The sequence below is a fragment of the Corythoichthys intestinalis genome, chromosome 22, assembly GCF_030265065.1.
Source record: "Corythoichthys intestinalis isolate RoL2023-P3 chromosome 22, ASM3026506v1, whole genome shotgun sequence".
Classification (NCBI taxonomy): domain Eukaryota; kingdom Metazoa; phylum Chordata; class Actinopteri; order Syngnathiformes; family Syngnathidae; genus Corythoichthys; species Corythoichthys intestinalis.
In genome coordinates, this window is record NC_080416.1 from 34,073,685 (window position 1) to 34,094,138 (window position 20,454).

At 45.4% G+C, this 20,454-nt stretch overlaps 1 protein-coding gene across 1 annotated transcript; it reads left to right on the top strand.

Annotated features, from left to right (window-relative positions):
• Nucleotides 1-14,133: 14,133 nt before the first annotated feature.
• On the top strand, nt 14,134-20,121 carry LOC130910326 (mucin-2-like). The gene has a single exon (XM_057827527.1). The coding sequence runs from the start codon at nt 14,134-14,136 to the stop codon at nt 20,119-20,121; it is 5,988 nt and encodes a 1,995-aa protein (XP_057683510.1).
• Nucleotides 20,122-20,454: the final 333 nt, after the last annotated feature.

The window sequence follows — 20,454 nt, forward strand, 5'->3', positions numbered from 1 at the left end:
AAAAAGTAGATCGCGGGAAATTGTCTATTTGAAAAGTAGATATTGGAGCAAAAAAAATGTGAGCAAACATAACAGTCCACTCACCGATACCAGGGTCAATGCATATATATATATACAGTCAAGGCTGGCCCAGCCTATACGCAGACAATGCAGCTGCTTAGGGCCACCACTAGGGGGCCCCCGATCTGGCAACCCCATTTTATACGTTGTTAATAGAGTATCGTGAATAATGTGGCGCGCATTGCCGTTTATCTATGCAAACATCCATTTTTTTGTCATTACAAGCTTGCAACCTGGGAGTGACGTTGAACCTGCTTTGCCATGGTTGGTGCTCAAACTTGCTTGAAAAATAGATGCATGAATATGTCGAAGAGAATTCATCCTTCTGGAGCAGAGAAAAGAAAGAATAAGAAAATCGGAGAACAAAAACATCAGTATCAAGCAGAGGTTGCGCTAGACTTTTTCGTTGTCTGTCATTTTGACTGACAGGGTCATAAAAATCTGGTCATAATCTATTTTTACCAGTCACTTAAATTTTTAAAATGACTATATCTTGATGCAGTCACTTTATGTATATCCACAATAATACAATAATATTTTATAATATAAAGTACCTAACATTAGTGCAGTCATGGATTACAGTCAGCAGGCCAGTGCTGTGTTTCCATATATATTTTTATTATATAATGTATATACAGTATATATATCTCCCCCCCAAGTGGGTCCATGATCCTAATACATTTAATAATAAAAATATTATATAATTCCATTATATATATATTATTTTTTTTTAATTATTATTATTAAATAAAAATGCACGTTGATACGACACACATAAAGGCATCTTTTTTTTTTTTTTAATCGTTAGAAAGTTGTATGGACTTACAATCCGCTAGCTTGTTGTTTCCTGTTGTCTTCCGAAATACACCTGGGTGACGGCGCGTCAAGTGTTCGTCCATAGCCGAAGTGCTATCGTGGTATGCGAGCTTAGCTTAGCAAAAAGAGTACACACAGTGGTGGCACCCTCCATATTTTCCTTGAAATAATTTCAGGCTCTGGCTAGTCTGGTCCGCTTTTTTGGCTTTATGCCGCTTTCACCATGTTACCAATTCTGCCCTTCCTGGTAATTGGCGGTGTTTCAACTGCTCGCCGCAGTGAGGAGTGAACCGGCGATTCACTTGATTCGTTGTCATCCTCCAGTGCATCAGTCCCTCTTTTTTCACCTCTTTTATCAACACCATCGTCGTTTTGGGGCTTTTTGAAGAAACTTCGGACACTCAGTTGCCTTGACATTTTTCCGAGTAAGGCCAAGGACGTCACGCATCAAGAGAGACAATAGCTAATTAATATGCTGATTCGCTACTCTGTGGTCTGGGGTGTGAATTGCAACCTGTCAAAATGACGGATGGACATCAGTTTTTTCCGTCACCGTTTTAAAAAACCGGTCAACGACGGAAAATATTCGGTTAACGCGACCCCTGGTATCAAGGTAGTAGAGCATATGTTGTTGATGTTGTTGTGCAAGACACTTCGACTTGAACGTTGTTGTCAGCTGAGCTTGTTAATATGTCGTACTGGTAATTGCCGTTAGCCGCAGGGCGAAGGCCCAGAGCTAATCAAGTAAAGCCGAGCAAGTTGTCATCTGTCGGCAACGGCAAATGTACAGTTTCCGCTGATTGTAGTCAAACGAAATATTGGCATCATATGCATTTGGACTGGAGAGCGTATGGCTACGTCTATACTAGGACGGATAATGGCCTTACTTACATGGACTGTACCACATGTCGGCTACACTAGTATGGATTAGTTGTTAGACGGTTAATGTAGGCGGGTGATGTTACCCGCCGCCAACGCGCCGCCTTTAATATGGACTGCTGTCACAGTACAACATTCGGATACTCAGCAAGGGACGTCATACCGTCAGTTTTTAGTGCGGCATGACAGCATCGTAAACAATGGAGGCGGACGATCATGACGTGGCATTTCTGCTCTTTTCTTTTCCACACATTTTTCTTGAACCTTCAAACTACGTCTCAATAATATGCTTCAATTCAGGGCCCATTTGGGGTCCTCCCATCGCGGATGAGGTGGAGATGAGCGTTTTTTAGAACTCGTCTCCCGAGTTGTCTCCGATCAGCCTGCTGCGGGACTGACCACTCCCAACTCAATGCCGACCGAACATGAGTACTGTATATAAAAATGCGTAGAAAAAAAATTAAACCCCGAAAAGTGACCTGCGTGGTACCCCCAGTCAAAGAGGCGCGCGATCAGTTTTTTTTTCCCCAGACATTTTTGCCTGTCAAAACTGTTGCCACTTCCAGGATCGCCACTTTTATGCACAAGCAGCCTGGTTGCGGCTTCCAGCCTACAAGCGCCACAACGTATGCTTCTATTTGTTATTTTCCAAGTGGTGATAGCGCAACTGAGCATCGATTGTAACATCCCAAGTAATGATGTCAGGCTTCCGTTGTTTTATAAAGATTTATTTCAATCACAACACTGCGCCTGCACGTAAAAGCAGAGCGTGCTCTCGCTTCCACTCTCGCTCCTGTCTGATGCGTTTAATTGCGATCACGAAAAAAACAGTGACAAAATAATGACAGTAGAAGGAGTAGTAATTTCGAAATTTTCCGTGGGCTAGGAATGAGTTTGCGTTTCAGAGATAAACCGCGCGGGTAATGACGTAACACATGAGGCTTCTCCTTTTGACGCATGCGTAGTTTGTGCAAATGAAGGCTACCTTGCAGAAGCGGGGGGGGCTTAAACGCACCTTAAACGAAGTGTGGTCAGGTATAAAAAATAGTAGGCAAAATACCCTGGTGAAAATTAACTGTTCTAGTGTAGTCATTTCATTTGTATCGGACATTATCATCAAGTAGTATGTCATGTATCAGCCTATGGTGAATCTAATTAATTAGTTGCGCACTCCCCACAGTACACATTTTTGTTGACGAATATTTTCCTGGGCTAAATTTTGTTTCATGTAATCATATCATATTTTGTACTTTGGATGATTCAAACGAGCTATTGAGAAGTATCTTGGATGAAATGATGATTTCCCCAAATGTACAATTCAAGGTAATGCTTGGAAATGTCGTGTACATAGTTATGAGATCAAGAATCAAGAAAGATGCACATTAAGTTATAATATTAATACATTTTTACAAAAATATGGGCCCCATGGCATTATTTTGCTTAGGGCCTCCAAATGGCCTGGGCTGGGCCCTGTATACAGTGTATCACAAAAGTGAGTACACCCCTCATATTTCTGCAGATATTTAAAGGGTATTAAAACACTAAGGGGGTGTGAGATATCAATGGAACCGTTATGTGGCAAAATAACAAATTTAATAAAGTAAACCAAAAAAATAAATCGCATTCATGAGCAATTATCGAAAATAGATCGAAATTTACGAACATTTCCGAAAGTATTCCGGAAACAGCCGAATGGGGCGGAGACGTCATAACAAGGAAACAAAAGGTCGAGGCAGGTGCCATCGTTGGGTTGCGTTCGTGTCTTATTAAAAAATCGCTAAAATGGTTCAAACCTGTCATGCCATTATAAAAATAGTATGACTAGTAGGGATGGGAATTGATACGATTTTTACGATTCCGATTCCATTATCGATATTGCTTAACGATTCGATTCTTTATCGATTCTCTTATCGATTCTAATTTCGGGAAAAAGAAGAACAAACATTTTGATTGGCATCAAGTTTGTTTAATCAGAAGTCACAACCTTACAAACTCACAACGATGTCAAAAGAGGCCCAAAGCCTCAATGTTAACTGTGGCAATAAGTGGCATATGCACAAGAATGTGTAACATTTTACTGAAACATTTTTCTAATAGAAATAAAATATTGGTATATTTTGGCATATGGGTCGTTGTTCTGCCTTTGGCAATGTCCCCAAACTTTTTCCTGTGAGGGCCAAATAACTTTTCCCTTCTCTGATGAGAGGCCGGGGTCAGTTTGTAACAGAAAAAGTGTGACGATTGCAGGAGTGCGAAATGTAAAAAAATTATTGTTTTTCAGAAAGCCACAATCAAATAACCCTCTGTGGATTCTTCACAGAACAAAAGTAAATAAAATAAAAATAATAATATGATATAATAATAATAAATAATAACATCACTATTAATTAAATAGATAATAACCAAATAACCCTCTCTGAGTTATTCACTGAAAAAGGCCAGGAAATAAATAACACTACTGAGGGAGAAAAAAACAAAAAAAATTCAAAATGCTCTCTGGCATTGTTCAGGGGGCCGGACCAAATATGGAGCCGCGGGCCGTAGTTTGGGGACCCCTGTTTTTATTTACCAGTATATTGAAATGCATGCCTTTTAGTTTTTATGGCGCTTTCATGCTCAAGTGGTGGCGCCCTTGCGCTTCCTCAGCGAAGAAGAGCGCGAAGGAGAAGAAATGCCGCATCCAAGCCAGTGAGCGAGTTAGTGAGAAAGGGAAACACTGCCAAGAGCCTACGTTCTTTGTTAATTTTTGTAAAATATCCACAGAGCCAACGCCTGTATGTATCATCTTCTGTGTTGTTGTTGTTGTGTGTTTCCACTCGCGATCGGACATTAAATCCAGTTGTGTAGTGGTTTAAACGATGTGCTAATGCTAGCGAACGCATGCTAACTGTTTGTTATGACTGTGTTAGCAGATAATCATCACTGATTTACGTTGATGCGAACCTGTTTGTTATTGGGGACGAAATTGATTTGTTTCATTACTATTTTTAGTTTCAAGTGATGGTTGAATAAAGTCAGCAAATTATACCAACATCTTCTGCATCGTCATTTGGGAGTTTAGCTAGCTTTATAGCCAGGACTGAGCCTTAGCGTCTCGGTGAGGACAGTGCAGTCTATTCCCTCCCGATGCAGTTATTTCCATCTCGCAATGACTGCAAGTCGCTTTGTTGTAATTTTTCCTCGTGAAGTGAAGACACACTTTTGAGCGTTCGAACCTACGTCACTGTTATGTTTACGGCGGCAACGCTCGTGCTAAACTATCGTAACCTTTCATTTTCACCCTTTTACCTGGTGAAGTGTAGCCAAACTTTGGAGCGAGTGGTTCTTGGCGCCATGCTAGTTTGATGCGTCTGGACAACAAGACACGTCACGACGCAATATGCGTCTTTAGGGATCGTTAAAGGGATCGTTAAGGCTTTTTCATTGTGATGTCGAGGCCTCGAAACACTCGGAACCGGTTCTGAATTGGAATCGGATTTCGATTCCCATCCCTAATGACAAGATTTATAAAAAATTATAAATAGCCATTTGTCGCAATGTAGTACCCATGAATACCCATTCAGTGTTTCTGTTGCCGCCAGTGTTTCATCAGTGTGATTGCTCCCCTCAATGATCCTTTCATTAGGCTGCATTGGCTTTCGTTTGGGCTCAAATTGATAACCCAAAACACCAAAGAAAGGTTCATAACTCTCCTCGTCACATTAGAAGAATGTTCGTGACGTCGGATTCGTCGCTGCAACTAGAAACAAAATTGTCTGCCATCATCGCCGCCATTCAGTACTAAGCACTGAGCCGATTGTTTCCTTATAGCAAAGGTTGCGCTAGACATTTTCGTTGTCTGTCATTTTGACTGACAGGGTCATAAAAATCCGGTCATAATCTAATTTTACCCGTCACTTAAATTTTTAAAATGATAATGATGACATATTCAATAGTATTTAGTTTTCATTCATTTTTAATTAATATTGTAATGCTTGCTTGGCGGCGAAAAATTAGACACGGAAGTCGTGGTATTTTTCTCCCTCTTTTTACTCTGCTTACCGCCAACAACACCAACAAAACAACAACTCCGCCCCCAAATAAAAAGAGGCAACTATATGGACCCCAATCACCAACATCACACAATGATCTTAATTGTGGTTGTCAGCCCAAAATCTTCTAAATATATATTAAATGCATCTTACCAGGTATAAAATGACTACTACATAGTCTGTGGTGATCGTTTGGTGCCCAGATTTCTTGTCGAATTACAGCAGTCCATCTCGCTCTCCTCTTCGGGTCTCTCAGAATACGGTAGAACTTCAAGTCTCTCCGTCTATCTTCTCTGTTACTGCAACCAACCGCCACACACGCCTTCACCATTTTTATTGTTAATGTTAACGAGCAGAAAAACACGCCGTAATAGGAGGCATGTACGTAGCGATAATGTGTGAACACGACAAGCTGACATACAATATGGCGGCTCCAGTCAGGGGGGTGGAGTTGTGATGTCATGTGATTGGGGTCTATACACAGGCGGCAATTTAGTCCACCAATTGGATGACGCGCTGGCACACCAGGTGCACCAATAAGAACCTCGCGTTGATGTGCCAATCACGGTGCCGCCGCCAGACCCCGGTGACGCTACAATATTCTGACAGAATAGCCAACGACGTCATGCATCAAGAGAGACAATAGCTAATTAATATGCACACTCGCCACCCTGTGGTCTGGGGTGTGAATTGCAACCTATCAAAATGACGGACGGACTTCAGTTTTTTCCGTCACCGTTTTAAAAAACCGGTCAACAACGGAAAATATTCGGTTAACGCGACCCCTGCCTTATAGTGACATCACGCACACAATATGCTAGATTTCCGGCATCTCGGGGGCGGGTCGTTTTATGGCTAAATGATGGAATATTAGCATTTCCCAAGGTGTTGTCATACCCTTTAAGTATATCTTTTCATGGGACAACAATGACAAAATGACACATTGACACAATGAAAAGTAGTCTTATTTATGGGAAATGTTAGCCTTCCGTAACTCTGGCAGGACTCTTTGCTCGACCGGCCAGCTTCTTTTACATGTTCCGAGGTCGAAACCTTTCCTATGTGTGGAAGACAGACTTCGGCTGGTGGTGACGTCACATCCGGTGAGTGTATCGTTTGTTTGTTAGCGCTGCTACTAGTTGCTAATCTCCTAGTGCTCCTCAATTTGTTTTATCCCACGGACACATCGGAGAATCGATCCTAGGCTGGTTCTTCTCTCCTAGTACTCCTTAATTTGTTTTATCCCACGATTTAACAGGTCGTGGATTAAAACTACTCTACTCTCCTCTTTAGCTCTATCTTGCTAGCCTAGCTTATCCGAGCTATGGCTAGCCTTCTTCCTCCCGTCTTTTCTGCTCAGTGTGCTATATGTATAGCGAGCACCCTGGCTCCTTCGTCGAGGACAATAGTAGCTGTAGGAAGTGTAGCTTAGTCTCAGGGTTGGAGACCAGGGTTTCTGAGCTAGAAGCACGGCTCTGCACTCTAGAGACGAAAGCTAGTCCTAGCTATAGCCAGGTAGTGGCAGGGCCCGCAGGTCGTGCTTGCAGTAGTAGGATTGCTAGCGCAGTTAGCCCCCCCAGTGAGCCCCGTGCAGCCGGGGGAAATTAAGGACGGATTTGTGACTGTACGGGGGAAGCGCAGTGGTAAACGCACAACCTTAGTGCACCAGCAGCTTCACGTCAGCAATAGGTTTGCCCCCCTCAGCGACACACCGGCTGAACCAGACCCTCTCGTAATTGGAAGCTCCATAGTTAGAGACGTGAAGCACCCGGCGGTGTCTGTCAGGTGTTACCCAGGGGCCAGAGTCGGTGACATCGAAGGAAACCTCAGGCTCTTAAAGCAGAGTAGGAAGAGGTTCCGCCGTATCGTGATTCACGCAGGCGGTAACGACGCCCGGCGGAGACAGTCTGAGGTGCTTAAATTAAACGTAGCCTCGGTGTGTAAACTTGCTATGTCGATGGCGGACACCGTAGTTTTCTCTGGTCCTCTGCCTAATTTGGTCAATGATGAGATGTACTCTAGATTCTCATCATTTAACCGCTGGTTGTCTAGATGGTGCCCAGAAAACGATATAGTCTTTATTGATAACTGGCACGCGTTTTGGGGCATTCATCCGACTTGGGACGGTGCTACTCTCTTAACTCGAAATTTGGCCGCCAAACTAAGTCCCAAAGTGACACTTCAGAGTGGGGGCCCGGGTGCAGTGTTGTAGTGTAAAACACAACTCTGTTAGTCGTGACCACTCACCTCTTTCCGAGCTGTCACAAATCCAACATTCAGGACAGAAGATAGAGACTGTGTCCGTGCCTCGTATAGTGAACAGGGGAAAACAGAGTACTATAGGAACGAGACCAAAGAATTTAATACATATAGCCCCTGATAGCAGTGAAAATAAAATAGCTCTTAATAAATATATAAAATGCGGATTATTAAACATCAGGTCAATCTCGCCCAAATCTCTGTTAGTTAATGACTTAATTGGGGATTATAATATTCATATTTTGGCCCTGAGTGAAACTTGGCTTCAGCAGGATGACTTTGTTAGACTTAATGAATCCACACCCCCAAGTCACGTGAATTTTCACACAGCCAGAAGCACGGGCCGTGGAGGGGGGTGGCAGTAATATCACACTCTTGTTTAGGTATGAGCCCAAAAAGTAAAGCTAATTACATTTATAACTCCTTTGAAAGTCTAGCACTGTCAATTATAGATGCTAACTGGAAGAACCAAAAACCAGTTCTTTTCATAGTGGTTTACCGTCCCCCTGGTCCCTACTCACAGTTTTTGTTAGATTTCTCTGACTTTTTATCTAGTATTTTGCTAAGCTGGGATAGAATGACAATTGTAGGGGATTTTAATATACATGTTGATGATGAAGGTGACTCCCTTGGTAAGGCCTTTAATGACCTACTAGATGGGACTGGCTTCATTCAAAATGTAAATAAACCAACTCATAGTCACAAGCACACCCTGGACTTGATTTTAACCTAAGGTACGGAGATTAGTGATCTTAGTGTCCATCCCCACAACCCCGTACTGTCTGATCATTTTCTAATTACCTTTCAGTTTGTGCTTCAAGATAATCTGCCACTAGTGACTAGTGATCGCTCTGTTTCAGAGAATAAACAGATAATTCAGCATATATTTGCCTCCATGTCATTTAATTATGAAGGAATAATGTCCGGCCTTGCTGTTAATGACGAGTTTGTTCATCGTGTTATGTTTACGCTTCGTACTACCCTCGATGTCGTCGCTCCCCCCAATTTAAAGTTTGTCAAGCCGAGACGAGCCTCTCCCTGGTATAATGCTGAAACACGCTCTGTTAAACAATCGATACGTAAATTAAAAAGACTTTGGCGCCGTTCCAACACAGAGCACACCCTCTCTGCCTGGAAACACAGCTTAGTGACATATAAGCAGGCCTTGCATACAGCTAAAACCAGATATTACTCATCCTTAATAGATGAAAACAAAAATAATCCTAGGTTTCTGTTCAGCACTGTAGCAAGGCTGACAAACAGTCACAGCTCAATAGAACCTTATATCCCAACCACCCTTAGCTGTGATGACTTCCTAAAATTTTTTAACAATAAAATCGCAACTATTAGAAATAAAATAAATGAATCACTTCCAGTTATTAGGTCTGATAAAGTGCAGACAAAGAATTCAGAATCTCTTATAAACCCCTCTAAAATATTAAATAACTTTACCACTGTAGACCAAATCGATGTAATTTCAATTATAATGTCCTCCAAACCATCAACGTGCCTCCTCGACCCAATCCCAACCAAACTTTTTAAAGAGACCCTGCCTCTAACTATTGACACTATCTTAAATATAATAAATACCTCATTAGTTACTGGCTACGTGCCGCAGTACTTTAAATATGCAGTTATTAAACCGCTCTTGAAAAAAACTACTCTTGATCCTGATATTTTGGCCAATTATAGACCTATTTCTAACTTACCATTTCTTTCCAAAGTCCTTGAAAGAGTGGTAATTAAACAGCTCTGTCAGCACCTACAGGACAATAGTTTATTTGAACATTTCCAGTCTGGCTTTCGAGCTCATCATAGCACTGAAACCGCATTAGTTAAAGTAACTAATGACTTGTTACTTGCCGCTGACGTTGGATTAGTCTCGATCCTGGTTCTGTTGGACCTGAGTGCAGCCTTTGACACAATCAACCATAATATCTTATTGCAGAGATTAGAATGTGACACAGGCATTAGAGGAGCAGCCCTCTGCTGGTTTAAATCATATTTATCTAATAGGTACCAGTTTGTCAATGTAAACCAGCAATCATCATCGTACTCTAGAGTTAGTTATGGTGTGCCGCAAGGATCGGTCCTCGGGCCAATCTTGTTTACGCTGTATATGCTTCCTCTAGGTAATATCATCAGAAAACATAGCATTTACTTTCATTGTTACGCTGATGACACACAACTGTATTTATCAATTAAACATGAGCAGGTCAGGCAAGTGGAAAAACTAAGCGCCTGCGTCCGAGATATAAATACCTGGATGAGCACTAACTATCTTCTACTTAACCCTGAAGAGACAAGTCCTTATAGTAGGCCCGAAAAGTGTGAGAGACTCTTTAGCTGCCCAGATAGTCACTCTGGATAATGTAAGTGTAGCCTCCAGCGCCACAGTTAAAAACCTAGGAGTTTTATTTGACCCTGACTTATCGTTTAAAGCACACATTAAACAAACCTGTAGAACGGCTTTCTTTCACCTGCGCAACATCGCCAAAATTAGAAATATTTTATCTAAAAGCGATGCAGAAAAATTAATTCACGCTCGTTCCTTACATCGAGATTGGATTACTGTAACTCCCTACTTGCAGCTTGTCCTAAAAGTTCTCTAAAAAGTCTTCAGCTAGTCCAAAACGCAGCAGCAAGACTTTTAACAGGAACCAATAGAAGAGAGCACATCACCCCTGTGCTCCAGGCACTTCACTGGCTTCCAGTCGAGTTTAGAATTATATTTAAAATACTCCTTCTTACATTTAAGACCATTAATGGGTTGGGGCCATCTTATCTCACCGATGCTCTGGTTCCATACCGCCCCAACAGAACACTCCGATCTCAGAATGCAGGTCTACTGGTAGTTCCCAGGGTTTATAAAAGTACTGTCAGAGCTAGAGCCTTTAGCCACCAAGCCCCTGTTTTATGGAATCAGCTTCCAGCTAGTATTAAAGAAGCCGAGACAGTCTGCACATTTAAGATTAGATTAAAAACGTTCCTATTCAACAAAGCTTATGGTTAGGCTAGTTGAAGTCAGAGTAGACTCACAGTTTAGTCTAAGCTGCACTAGAAGCTATAATGCTGGGGGAAGTACAGCCGCTGAGTTCTATCTCCTTTTCTTACTCTACCTACCACTTGTCTTACTTTATTTCTATTTTCCAATGTTAATATCTAGTTGTCTAGTCTCTTCATCACTAGTCACCCGGTGTCCCCTTTCCCCCCTCCCCTCTGGGGAGGGGCTATTTTTCAGCTGCAGCCTCCTGACTGTCCGGACCCCTGGCTGGATAGACGTCCTCGCTGCTACCCCCCTCTCATCTGACTAGATGGACCTCTTCTTGCTCCTTTACTCCACTATATTTTAACGGACTGTAACTTCACTTGCTAATTCCCATTAGCAGTTCTGGGGTTCCTGTCTATCCGTCCTGGGAGTGGATCTCTCCTGACTGTGGTACTCCCCGAGGTTTTTTTTTTCTCCCAATTGACTCTGGAGTTTTTGGAGTTTTTCCTTGCCGGCATGGAGGGTCTTAAGGATAGGGGATACCCAGGACTTGAACTGTATCTATTCATCTTTGTTGCTTCATTTCTAATTATGTATCATATTGCCTCTGTAAAGCCCTTTGAGACATCTGTTGTGAGTGAGGGCTATACAAATAAAATTGAATTGAATTGAATTGAATTGAAACAGTGGGGAGACCGATATTTTGCGGTTGCTGCCCACAGGCTGTGGAATAGCCTTCCCCCTGAAATCCGCACCACCACGGATCTAAGTGTTTTTAAGTCTCGGTTGAAAACACACCTTTTTAGACTCACCTTTTACACAGATTAGGATAGCCTGGCTTTATTTGGTTAAGGGTTTTTAATGTTTTTGTATTTTATCGGTTTTATTGTTTTATTTGCTTGACTTTTATTGCGATGCGCTGTGTGTTTTGTTTTTTATTGTCATTGTATAATATTTTGCTGCCTTTTATTTATCTTGAGCCATGTTTTGTTGTAAAGCACTTTGAGGGCCTTTCGGGTTTTGTAAAGGGCTATATAAATACATTTGATTTGATTGACTGACTGACTGACTGACTGTGATTGATTGATTGATTGATTAATTTGTCTGTGTGCAGCTTACATTATAGAGTTAATTTATTTTCCCCTTAAAATATAGCCATTAAATCTAAACCCCTGGCAACAAAAGTGAGTCCACCCCTTGGAAACTACGTACATTAGTCCTTATCGATGTGCCAGATTTGCAGCCACAGATTGCGTCTGGCTGAAGTTATTGTTGCCAAAGGGGGGCCACAAAATATTAAATTTAGAGGTTAATTTACTTATTATTCCCCCTTCTGTCATTGCTTGCATACTATCCTCATTAAAATATGAAAACCTATAAATGTTTGGGTGGTTTTAGCTAAAGCACTGTTTTTTCATGTGATTTTGACAAAGATCAGATCAAATTTGATGCTGATTTTATGCAGAGATGTGAGAAATTCCAAAAGGTTCAGATACATTTTCATACCACTGTATCAACAGGAAGTGATCTCAAAATGCCCAAACCAACAGGAAGTGACCCAGAATGCCACAAAATAAACAGGAAGTGATCCCGTATCAACAGAAAGTGACCAAAAAATGTCCCCAAATCAACAGGAATTGAGCTGGTATCAAAAGGAAGTGACCCGACATAAATAGGAAGTGACCTCAAAATGCCCCACACCAACACGATGTGACCCGATATTTACAGAATGTGGCCCTGACATGCCCCCGAATTAGCAGGAAGTGACCGGATACCAAGAGAAACTGACCCAGAAATGCTCTCAAATAAACAGGAACTCACCCGATATCAAAGGGAAGTGACCTCAAAATGATTCAAATCAACAGGAAGTAACCTAGAATGCCTCGAAATGAAAAAGAAGTGATCAAAAATCAAAAATACCCACAAACAAACAGGAAATGTGTTAGATTTTATTTCTTCAGGAATGGCATTGTCTAGTTTGAAATGTTTCTGCCTTTGGGAATGAATGGGTGAAAAATCTGGATTTTGCCGCAACCGTGACTTTTCGGAATGAAAAACAAAATCTGTTTTGTATTTATTCCTTGGCATGTGTCATATTCCTTGTTACACATATTTAATGTCAGCTAGCTAGTGTGTGTAACAAACATTTTGAGTCTTGATTAAATCCTTTTTTTGGATAAACTTGCATCCATTTTCAGATGTCTGGCAACGTAATGGGTGTACCGAGAAATGTGCAGACATTGGCAAAGATTCTCCGCTGCTTGGAATGGAAACTGCAATCAAAAGTGTATTATTTTGTCTAAATGCCTTTCATTTTTTGGGGTAATTAATCATACTTAATGCGGTAAAACCCCGCCTTTAGAAAAAATCCATCAGCAGGATAGCAGAAATGTGAGGAGTGGCCAAATGAACACTTTGGTAGAGTTTGAGGAACTCATATGATGTCCATGCAAGGCAACATTGGCGGAAGATGACAGAATCCTTTTCATGGAAAATAAAACAGACACTTTCACAACCTCCACACGAGTAGAGCACTCTCCAGGAAGTGGATGTTTCAATAATTTAAGTCCACTGTGAATAGAAGACATCATACGAGTAATTATAAACGATTGCGCACAATGTTGACTTAGCCAAAAACAAACACCCAACCCACTTCTGGAGCGGCAGATCAATCTGTACTGGTATGATGGAAGGAGGAGAGTTCGGGAAAGAAATTAACAAGATTGTGATCCAAAGTAAACACATCATGAATTGTGAATTTTGCATGGTAAATTGCTCTTAGCGTCATTTATTTTGGATGGAGAGTATAAGTTCAATTGTTTAGTTCCAATTCCAAAAGTTCTAGGGAAAACATTGTTTAATTTTATTCTTTGTCTCATTATTCAGGGAATAAGCACATTTCTTTTGGTACATCGGGATAGTGATGATGATCCCTACTTTGGTGTTTTTAATTCTACTTCTTGGTAAGTAAACGCAACAAGATATTACAATCTGGAGGTTCATGCCAGCATGTAAGATAACTTACCAAACTCTTCCATTGAAACAGAAACAACAGCTGAGCGAAGTCAACACCACAGCATTGGCAGACGACTCTTTCAGATGACTGAAAATGATTCTAATCAAGTCACCGTCAGTGAGGGACCTGTTCCTCCGGCTCCCGTCGACCCAGGCAGCAGCACTGAAAGTCCGACCGCCGACAAAATAGAAACCCCAGATGACAATTTAGTCCCATCAGCAAGCTCCACAAGTACCACCAGCAGCGGTACAACCAACACCCCAGATGACAACTCAGTCCCTGAAACAAGCCTGACCAGCGCCACTAGCCGTGGTTCGACCACCACGCCGGATGACAGTTTAAACCCTGAAACAAGCCCAACCACCGCCACTACCAGTGTTTCGACCACCACCCCGGATGACAATTCAAACCCTGAAACAAGCCCAACCACCGCCACTACCAGTGTTTCGACCACCACCCAGGATGACAGTTTAAACCCTGAAACAAGCCCAACCACAGCCACTACCAGTGTTTCGACCACCACCCAGGATGACAGTTCAAACCCTGAAACAAGCCCGACCACTGCCACTAGCAGTGGTTCGACCATCACCCCGGATGACAGTTTAACCCCTGAAACAAGCACTACCACCGCCACTACCACTGGTTCGACCACCACCCCGGATGAAAATTTAACCCCTGAAACAAGCACAACGACCGCCACTACCAGTGGTTCGACCACCACCCCGGATGACAGTTTAACCCCTGAAACAAGCACAACCACCGCCACTACCAGTGTTTCGACCACCACCCCGGATGACAATTCAGACCCTGAAACAAGCCCGACCACCGCCACTAGCAGTGGTTCGACCATCACCCCGGATGAAAATTTAACCCCTGAAACAAGCACAACAACCGCCACTACCAGTGGTTCGACCACCACCCCGGATGAAAATTTAACCCCTGAAACAAGCACAACGACCGCCACTACCAGTGGTTCGACCACCACCCTGGATGACAGTTTAAACCCTGAAACAAGCCCGACCACCGCTACTAGCAGTGGTTCGACCCCCACCCCAGATGTAAATTTAACACCTGAAACAAGCACAACCACCGCCACTACCAGTGTTTCGACCACCACCCTGGATGACAGTTTAAACCCTGAAACAAGCCCGACCACCGCTACTAGCAGTGGTTCGACCCCCACCCCGGATGAAAATTTAACACCTGAAACAAGCACAACCACCGCCACTACCAGTGTTTCGACCACCACCCTGGATGACAGTTTAAACCCTGAAACAAGCCCAACCACCGCCACTGCCAGTGTTTCGACCACCACCCCGGATGACAGTTTAAACCCTGAAACAAGCCCGACCACCGCTACTAGCAGTGGTTCGACCCCCACCCCGGATGAAAATTTAACCCCTGAAACAAGCCCGACCACCGCCACTACCAGTGGTTCGACCACCACCCCGGATGACAATTCAAACCCTGAAACAAGCCCAACCACCGCCACTACCAGTGTTTCGACCACCACCCCGGATGACAATTCAGACCCTGAAACAAGCCCGACCACCGCCACTACCAGTGGTTCAATCATCACCCCGGATGACAGTTCAAACCCTGAAACAAGCCCAACCACCGCCACTACCAGTGTTTCGACCACCACCCCGGATGACAATTCAGACCCTGAAACAAGCCCGACCACCGCCACTACCAGTGGTTCAATCATCACCCCGGATGACAGTTCAAACCCTGAAACAAGCCCAACCACCGCCACTACCAGTGGTTCGACCACCACCCCGGATGACAGTTTAACCCCTGAAACAAGCACAACCACCGCCACTAGCAGTGGTTCGACCACCACCCCGGATGACAGTTTAAACCCTGAAACAAGCCCAACCACCGCCACTAACAGTGTTTCGACCACCACCCTGGATGACAGTTTAAACCCTGAAACAAGCCCAACCACCGCCACTGCCAGTGTTTCGACCACCACCCTGGATGACAGTTTAAACCCTGAAACAAGCCCGACCACCGCTACTAGCAGTGGTTCGACCCCCACCCCGGATGAAAATTTAAACCCTGAAACAAGCCCGACCACCGCTACTAGCAGTGGTTCGACCCCCACCCCGGATGAAAATTTAACCCCTGAAACAAGCCCTACCACCGCCACTACCAGTGGTTCAATAATCACCCCTGATGACAGTTCAAACCCTGAAACAAGCCCAACCACCGCCACTACCAGTGGTTCAATCATCACCCCGGATGATAGTTCAAACCCTGAAACAAGCCCAACCACCGCCACTACCAGTGGTTCAATCATCACCCCGGATGACAGTTCAAACCCTGAAACAAGCCCAACCACCGCCACTACCAGTGGTTCAATCATCACCCCGGATGACAGTTCAAACCCTGAAACAAGCCCAACCACCGCCACTACCAGTGGTTCAATCATCACCCCGGATGACAGTTCAAACCCTGAAACAAGCCCAACCACCGCCACTACCAGTGTTTCAATCATCACCCCGGATGACAGTTCAAACCCTGAAACAAGCCCAACCACCGCCACTACCAGTGGTTCAATCATCACCCCGGATGACAGTTCAAACCCTGAAACAAGCCCAACCACCGCCACTACCAGTGGTTCAATCATCACCCCGGATGACAGTTCAAACCCTGAAACAAGCCCAACCACCGCCACTACCAGTGGTTCAATCATCACCCCGGATGACAGTTCAAACCCTGAAACAAGCCCAACCACCGCCACTACCAGTGGTTCAATCATCACCCCGGATGACAGTTCAAACCCTGAAACAAGCCCAACCACCGCCACTACCAGTGGTTCAATCATCACCCCGGATGACAGTTCAAACCCTGAAACAAGCCCAACCACCGCCACTACCAGTGGTTCAATCATCACCCCGGATGACAGTTCAAACCCTGAAACAAGCCCAACCACCGCCACTACCAGTGGTTCAATCATCACCCCGGATGACAGTTCAAACCCTGAAACAAGCCCAACCACCGCCACTACCAGTGGTTCAATCATCACCCCGGATGACAGTTCAAACCCTGAAACAAGCCCAACCACCGCTACTACCAGTGGTTCAATCATCACCCCGGATGACAGTTCAAACCCTGAAACAAGCCCAACCACCGCCACTACCAGTGGTTCAATCAACACCCCGGATGACAGTTCAAACCCTGAAACAAGCCCAACCACCGCCACTACCAGTGGTTCAATCATCACCCCGGATGACAGTTCAAACCCTGAAACAAGCCCAACCACCGCCACTACCAGTGGTTCCACCATCACCCCGGATGACAGTTCAACCCCTGAAACAAGCCCAACCACCGCCACTACCAGTGGTTCCACCATCACCCCTGATGAAACAAGCCCAACCACCGCCACTAGGAGTACACTGATCAGAACCCCAACCACCACCTCTCCAGTCCCTGATAATATTACAGAAGAGGCAATCCGAATTTCAGCCAGGATAGCTGTGGCAGTTTCCACAACAGCCACATCAGCAGCAGCATCGTTGGCGAGCTCGGCCGCAAGAGCAGCAGCCACTGTTTTGGGAGTAGCCTCGGAAGCAAGACCGTCCGTACAGTGGGCTGCGAACGCCGCTCTCATAGCTGCCAGCGCAGTCAGTAATTTTCTACAAGGCAGAATTAGCGAAGCAGCCACGGCGGCAGCAGCGAACAATGCGGCGGTTGCCGCTGCAAACGTTTCAAGAACAGTGGCGGAAACTTTGCCGATAGCAGGTGGCGACCTGTTTGCGCAGCAACTCGCGGCGGCGGCGGAAAATGCTTCAGCCATAGCAGAATTAGCAGCAACTGTGGCAGACTTGGCAGCCAATGTTAGTGCTTCTGGAGTCACCGTAGAGAGCGCATTTGACATCATCGCGCGGGCTAGAATGGCAAATCAAGAGGTTGAGATTGCGGCGCGACGACTCCGAGAGTTACTGAATTCGCAAAGCTCACGGGCAGATGTAGAGAATGACATAAGACGAGCCATAGAGGCAGCTAACGGTACCGCTGCGTTGGCAGAACAAGCAGCAGGCGAGGTACAAGAGGCGCTCGACGCGGCAGATCGAGCCGCTGCGCCGACAGGAGGAGCTCCAGAAGCCGAGGTAGCTGGTCAGTTAGCTACGCTACTAGCGGCAAATGCGGCACAAAGCGCAAGTGCGGCGGCACGGATGGCGGCGGGAGCTGCGGAGGTAACGTTAGAAGCGGTTCATGCTTCACGACAAGCCTCACTAACATCCGCAGCACTGTCCCTCGCCATTGCGGTGGCAGAAGCTCCAGGTGGAGATTTAGGCAGCCTTATTGCCAACGCCTTCCAAAGATCGGACGAAGCTAATGAGGCAGCATTAGCGGTCGCACAGGGACGTGCCGGCCCGCAGGAGGCTCGAGAAGCAGCGGAAAATACGGCGGACGCGGCAGAAGCTTGGGCCGCTGCGGTAAACTCGATGGTGATGGGACGGATCACAGACATGGCTGCAAATATATCGGCCCGAGCGGCAGCGTTGGCCGGACAAATCACAACAGCGGACACGGATCAATTTCCCGACGTCGCAGCACGATTCATAATATTAGCCATGGATGCCGAAGAATTATTTTCAGGTCAAGCCTTAGAGGTCGCCCGACTGGCAGGATATACGGGAAGTTTAGCAGCAATTGTGGACAATCTGGTTGGCGCGGAAACATTGGCAGGTTTTGCAAATGACACAACAAACGCAGCAAGGCGAATGTCAGAAAGCATCCCTTTAGCACCATCGGAAGCAGTCCGAGTGGTGCGAGAAACCGCCTTAGCGTCCACAGCGCTGTCTCTCGCGGTCGTTTTGGCCGAAACTGCTGGACACGATCTGGGCAACCTCACCGCCATTGCCTGGCAAACTGTGGACGAAGCTAATGAAGCAGCATTAGAGGTTGCGGAAGGACGTGCGGTCCCGCAGGTGGCTCGAGAAGCTGCTATGAGAGTGGCTGATGTGGCAGAGGAGCTGGCCACGGCTTTAAACATGATTGGAAGGCCAGACCAGGCCACCAACATGTCGATCCAAGCAGCGGTGCTGGCTGCACGAGTTACAACTGCAGATCCGGACCAATTTCAAAGTGTTGCGGAACAGTTTGTGGCGTTGGCAAGAGAAGCTCAAGAGTCACTCTCCAGCACCTTTCCACAAGCAGCAGAGGTGGCCGAATTGGCAGAACTTACAGGAGTTTTTTCAGTAGCTGTGAACGACTTCAGCGATGCGCGAACGTTAGTCAATCTGGCAATGAACACAGCAACAGCAGGCAGGGAGATAGAAAATCTTCCAGGAAGATCTGCCTTGGACTCGGCACGGAACTATCTGGTGGCTGGCTTAACGGCCTCGGCCGCCGCGTGCACCGCCATGTGCTCGGCAGCGGCCGCCGCTGCCGGAGTTATATCGGAGGTTGGAGCGGCGTTGACTGTCGCGCAGGAAGCGGCGAACGCCGCTGCTGCGCTGAGCAATCGTACAGGTGACATCAACTCAACGGTCGACACCGGTGTTGCAGCGGCCGATGGAGCTAGTGACGCCGCTCGCGCCGCAGTGAACGCATCGCGTAGTAACTCCTCGACAGCAATGCAGATGGCGAACTTAGCCACGGAGGCGGCCGCCACCGCGTCCAGGGCAGTGTCAGCCGCACGAAACCTAACCTCTGACGCGGTCCCTGCGCAAACTGTGATGGACGTCGCCCGAGTGGCCAGAGAAGTCCATGCGACCTCAGAATCGTTTCTCACCAGGCTGGAAGAAATGCTGAGCGATTCTCCGCCCTCCTCATTGGTGAATCAGCTAGCCGTCCTGGCTGTGACGGTCCCAACGGATGCAGCTGCCACGGCCGCCGCGCGAGTTGCGGATCTGGCCGAGGCTGCGGTGTCCCAACCCAACAACAACACAGCGGAGACAAAAGCTCAGGCGTCCATGGCGGCTTCCAGTGCGTTATCCTCAGTGAGAACGGCCAGGTCGGCGGTGCTCGTCATCAGGGAAACGAGCGCCGCCGCCGCCGTCTGCTCACCGGCATTTACAGCTGCGCTCGGTGCCGCCGCTTTCTTGTTACTATTGTGAAGCTTGTTTTAAATGTGGTGTCCAAACTTAAAATCCCTCTGTTAAACAGAGGATCATGTTTTGGCCTATGTAAATATTTTGAAATGTTAACTCATTGGCTGCCATTGATGCCGATAGACGTCCAATCCATTTGGATGGGGTCAGCCATCCCAGTCAAAATGGATCCGATGTCTATCGCTGTCAATAGCAGTGAATGAGTTGAGGTCTACAAACAAGAAATAATCCAGGTACATATTTATATTAACATTTCTTAAAGTTTGCTGAACAATTAAAAAAAAAAAGTCAACAAAATACATCACATTGGATGATTTTTTTTTTTTTTTAATATCAGTT